This window comes from Corylus avellana, chromosome ca2 (genome assembly GCF_901000735.1).
Source record: "Corylus avellana chromosome ca2, CavTom2PMs-1.0".
Lineage (NCBI taxonomy): Eukaryota > Viridiplantae > Streptophyta > Magnoliopsida > Fagales > Betulaceae > Corylus > Corylus avellana.
The window spans coordinates 33,652,050-33,657,764 of NC_081542.1; the positions used below are offsets into that span (position 1 = coordinate 33,652,050).

The 5,715-nt window shown below is 35.2% G+C and overlaps 1 protein-coding gene across 1 annotated transcript; it reads left to right on the forward strand.

Annotated features, from left to right (window-relative positions):
• The first annotated feature begins 1,567 nt into the window (after window positions 1–1,567).
• LOC132169636 (uncharacterized) lies at window positions 1,568–2,667 on the forward strand. Its single transcript, XM_059580638.1, has 2 exons — window positions 1,568–1,847; window positions 2,255–2,667. The coding sequence occupies exons 1-2, from the start codon at window positions 1,568–1,570 to the stop codon at window positions 2,665–2,667; spliced, it is 693 nt and encodes a 230-aa protein (XP_059436621.1).
• Window positions 2,668–5,715: the final 3,048 nt, after the last annotated feature.

Here is a 5,715-nt window from a genome sequence, read left to right on the forward strand (position 1 = left end):
GGAGAATTTAGAAGTCTTTGTGTGGTCTCATGAAGATATGCCTGGGATTGACCCAAAGGATATCGTTCATCAATTGAATGTGAATCTGGAGGTAAAACTGGTGAAGCAAAAGCGAAGAAAGTTTGTTCTTGAAAGAAATATGGCTATTGCCGAGGAAGTAGATAAGCTGCTCAAAGCTCTATTTATTGAAGAAGTATATTATCCCGATTGGTTGGCCAATGTAGTAATGGTCAAAAAGTCCAATGGAAAATGGAGGATGTGTGTGGACTTTACTGATCTTAATAAAGCATGTCCGAAAGATAGTTTTCCACTGCCGCATATTAGTTCATTGGTTGATTCAACAGCTGGGTATGAGTTGCTGAGCTTTATGGATGCATTTGGTGATATGCTTGTCAAGAGTAAATTGTATACAAATCATGTGAAAGATCTGCAAGAAGCATTCATGACATTGAAATGGTACAAGATGAAACTAAATCCTACTAAGTGTGTTTTTGGAGTCTCATCAGGGAAATTCCTCGGTTACATGGTTTCAAATTGAGGAATCAAAGCTAATCTTGAAAAAATTCAAGCAATACTAGATATGCAGTCTCCAAAGAATACAAAGCAACTCCAATAGTTAACAGGGAGGATTGCAGCATTAAGCAGATTCATTTCTCGGTCTACTGATAAATGTCTTCCTTTCTTTAAAATTTTAAGAAAATCATTTGAGAGGTCTGAAGAGTGTGAACAAGCATTTGAGCAGCTAAAGAAGTATCTAGTCAGTCCACCTCTGTTGAGCCGAACTATTCCTGGAGAAACATTGTATTTGTATTTATCTGTATCTTTAATTGCAGTTAGTGCTGCTCTAATTTGAGAAGAAGAAGGCATACAGAAACCAGTATACTTCATCAGCAGGGCATTACGTGGAGCTAAGGAAAGATATGTGCAGATGGAAAAGCTTGCTTTTTCTTTAACAATTGCATCTAGGAGGCTTCAGCCATATTTTCAAGCTCATACAATCAAAGTACTAATTGAGTATCCACTGAAGAAAGTGCTTCGAAAATTAGATTTATCTGGTCGGTTAGTTAATTGGGCAATCGAACTTAGCAAGTTTAATATACAACTTGTCTCTCAGAATGCTATTAAAGGTCAAGCACTTGCAGATTTTTTAGTAGAATTCACCAATATGCAAGAACCTGAGGCATGGCCGAGAGATAAGACATGGGTGATTTACGTAGATGGGTCATCTACAAAAAAGAATGGTGGAGCTGGAGTAGTATTGATTACACCAGATGGGAAAGAGTTAAGTAGTTCTCTAAGATTAGAGTTCAGAACTACTAACAACGAAGTTGAATATGAAGCAGTCGTGGCTGGACTTGGCTTAGCTCGGGAGATGGGAGCAGAGTTTGTAGAAGTACGAAGTGATTCTTAAGTAATTGTTGGCCATATTAGTGGTGAGTTCGAGACCAAGGGAAGTAAGATGAAATTGTACTTGTCTAAAGTACAGAATATGTAGAAATTTTTTCAAAAATTCTGTATTGTCAAAATTTCGAGGGAAGAAAATGAAAAGGTGGACTTTTTAGCTCGGATGGGTTCAGCAGCTGACGATGAAGTGGAAGAAACTGACCAACCAATTCAAGCTCTACAACAACCTGCTATAACTGAGGAGGTTATGATTTTAACAATTGAAGTCATGCTTGCTTGGGCTGAAAAGATAGTAGAATATTTGGAAAGAGGTGTTCTTCCTGAAGATAAAAAGAAAGCAATCCAATTAAAGATAAAGGCTGCTCGGTTTACTTTAATAAATGGAACTCTTTACAAACGAGGTTTCATGTTACCTCTTCTTAAGTGTGCTTCTAAAGAAGAAGGTAATCATATTTTTCGAGAAATCCATGAAGGGATTTGTGGCAATCATTTAGGAGCAAGGGTATTGGCACACAAAGCTGTTAGAGCAGGGTTTTTCTGGCCGAGTATGAATTAGGATTCAATGCAAATGGTCAAAACTTCCGACAATTGCCAACATTTTGCCAATGTATTATTAAGTAACCTCTTGAGGAGCTGAGTTCAATTTCTTCACCTTGGCCATTTTCACAATGGGGCGTGGATATAGTAGGACCATTACCTCAAGAAAAGGGAGGTGTTCAGTTTGCTGTAGATTATTTTACCAAATGGGCATAAGTAGAAGCTTTAGTAAATATTACAACAAAGAGCATCGAAAAATTTATTTAGAAAAATGTAATCTGTCGATATGGTATTCCACATGCATTTGTCACAGATAATGGCAAACAATTCGATTGTGATTCATTCTGGGAATGGTGTGCCAAGCTTCATATCAGAAATTATTTCTCATCTTCGGGACATCCTCAAGCAAATGGGCAGGTGGAAGCAACAAACAAGACTATCTTCAAAATTTTGAAGAAAAAGCTTGGTAAGCGCAAAGGGAATTGGGCAGAGGATCTTCCAGAAGTTTTATGGGCATATTGCACCACCAAAAGAACTCCAACTGAGGAAAATCCTTATGCATTAACCTTCGGAACCGAGGCAGTCATTCCAGCTGAAGTTGGGTCAGGAAGTTTTTGTGTAGAGACCTTCAAATCAAAGCTTAATGATGAAGGCCTAAAGCTACATCTCGATCTGTTGCAAGAAAAACGAGACCAAGCCCAAATAACCTTGGCAGCATATCAATGAAGGGTAGCTCGGTACTTTAATCAAAGAGTTAAGCAACGAAGTTTCAAGAACGGAGATCTGGTTTTGAGGAAAGTCATTATAGCGACTAAAGACTTGGTTGATGGGAAATTAGCACCAAATTGGGAAGGACTATACAAAGTGATCGAATGTTTAAGAGCAGGAGCATATCACCTCACAAATTCAGAGGGGAAAGCGCTCCAGAGGCCATGGAATGCCGAGCATCTTAAAATGTAATTTGTATGACAATTGTAATTTCAGAGTTTCATCTTTTCTTATATTGTTATTGTAAAACGAATATTTTGTGAATAAAGAATCTTCTGAAGTTATAATCATACAAAAATCTTAGTAAACACAGCTGACAAGGCGTTTTACTCTACTTCAAACTCAAGAAATATAGCTGAACAAAGCACTTTTTTGAGGATCAAGTTTGGAAATATAGTCGTAAAGGCGCTTTCCAAACTCAGCTCAACTGAGAATTTAAAACCTCCATGTAGGTTAATTCTAAGGCTGAAACCCTTCGGTGAAAAATAACCAAAGTACTCTCCCGAGATTAACTCGGTGAAATATAACCAAGGTGCTTTCCCGAGGATGAGTTCGAGAAATATAGTTGAACAAAGCACTTTCTGAACTTAACCTTCTAAAGAACAAAAAACCTCTGGAGAAAGGTTGTTCGAAGGTTAACCTTGGAGAAATATAGCCAAGGCGCTTTCCCGTGCTTAACTCAGTGAAATATAGCCGAAGCGCTTTCCTAAGGTAAAGACCTCGAAAAAATAGCTAAACAACGCACTCTCCCAAGGCAAGTGCTCCTAAAGTATCGTTGAACTAAGCACTTTCTAAGCACTAAGACCTTGAAAATATAGCTGAACAAAGCGTTTTCCTGAGGCAGACATTCAAGAAACATAGCTGAACTAAGCGTTTCCTAAATCCAAAGACCTTTAAGAAATATAACCATAAAGGCATTTCCTTGGAATTAAGCATTCTCCTAAGTGATAAGATTCCCAATGTTTATTAATTGAATAAATAAGTTATGGGAATCGGGGGGGGGGGGAAGTGATAAGTAAGTTAAGAAGTTCTTAACTTCTATTATATATTCAAAATGATTAAGGAAAAAGAGTTGAACAAGATATGTAAAGCAAAAGGTCTCTATCATTAAAGACAGAAGAGATAAGAAAGAGATGTTCAACAATGAGTTTCATTCAAAAAATCTACCAAGGATTACATTTTGAGACTCAAAATTTTAAGAAATTTTTTCAAAATTTAAGAACTCTTGGCCTTATCTGATTCATGGTCCCATTCTTCCTCTAATACACTTACTGACTTTTCAAAGTCATCATCAGATGAAGATTTTTCAGGGTGTTCTTTGATGACAGAGGATTCCCCAACTTTATATTTGGCAAATGGGTTGAATCCGAAGTATGTAATTCCCTCGCAACCTGGCATTTTTTCTTGCCCAATTATAGCAATTTTCTTGATAGCTTCTTCGGTAGGAGGAATGTCTTCAGGCCTAATGGTATCATGATCAACATGCTCAGAGGGATTCTTAGACCAGCTTCGGAAGGTTTCAAAACCTGAGATGAAGCCTATGCCCCAACCATAATCTTGACCCCAAGAAGCAAAAGGGAGCTGCTTATAGAAACTCTGAGTTTTCTCTTTATATCTGATCACTTGATCTTTTGCTTAGGAGAGTTTTCCCTTGAAACTCAAAGTCTTCTTTTCAGCAACCTTAAGCTTTTTCTCTGTCGATTTCTGTTTCTTCTCGGTAGCAAGAAGTTTCTCCTCAGTTAGCTTTAGTTTCTCCTTAGCTAGTTCAACTTTGGCACATTGAATCGTGGCTTCCTTATGTGCTTCCTCGAGTTCTTCAGAAACTAAGTTAATACAAGACTTAGTAGCTCGGCATTGAAATTCAACCTCAGCATGTTTTTCTTTAACTTGGCTAGCTTCATCTTCGAGAGTTGAATAGTCAATTAACAGCCTCGTAGATTTTGCTTTCTCAGCAACTAGCTCAGTTTCTAGGGGTGTCAATTTTAACCGCTCGCTAACCACTAACCGCTTAACCGTATTAACTGCTAACCGCCTAGCCACTATAAGCACCTAGCGGTTAGCGGTTATTGGGTTTACTAATCGTGACCGCTAACCGCCTTTTTATATAATATATTTTTATAATTATAATTATAAAAATATTTATACATATAACATAATCACTTGATCATTAAATCACAATTTTTTTTAAAAATAATTAAATCATAATTTGAGTATTAATATATTATCACTATAATTTATATGATTATATCACATGATCAATTGATCATTAAATCATTTGATTATATAATAACAAATTATATATATATAATATGACATAACTCATAAGTATACCAATTCATACTAATATAACAATTAAATATCTAGAGACTTATTTCCAATGTATATTATAAACTTATAAGTCTATATATGTTATAAGTCTATATAAGTCTACATATGCATATGAATAATATAAATGTATAATATCAATACTTAATTATATGATTCAATGACAATTCAAATACTTTATTCAAGACTTCAAGTGAATCATATTATTAATGTACAATGATGATATGATTCGTATAATATCAAATTAAGTAATTGACATTGGATTAAACAATGACCAATGTGTTACTTATAAACACAATTTAAGTATTAATGTATTATCATTATATGTTGTGACAGTTGTTTGAATTATGAACTTTTTTTTATATGTTGTGCTGAATTTTTTTTTTTAAAAAAAAAGTTAACCGGTTATGATTTAATATTTAAGGAAATTTTTTTAAAGTACAAGTAAATGTAAATTTTGGGTCAAATATTTTTGATTTTTCAAAAGTACAAGTAAATGTAAATTTTGGGTCAAATATTTTTGATTTTTCAATATGGGCTCTTTTTATAGCAATTGGGCCCAAGAAGATATTAAAAATACAAGAAAAAAATGAGGGTAACAAAAAGCCCAAAAAGCCCTAAAGAAAGCCCAAAAAGCCCAATTTTAAAAAAGCGATTAGCGGGCGGTTATTTATTTTACTA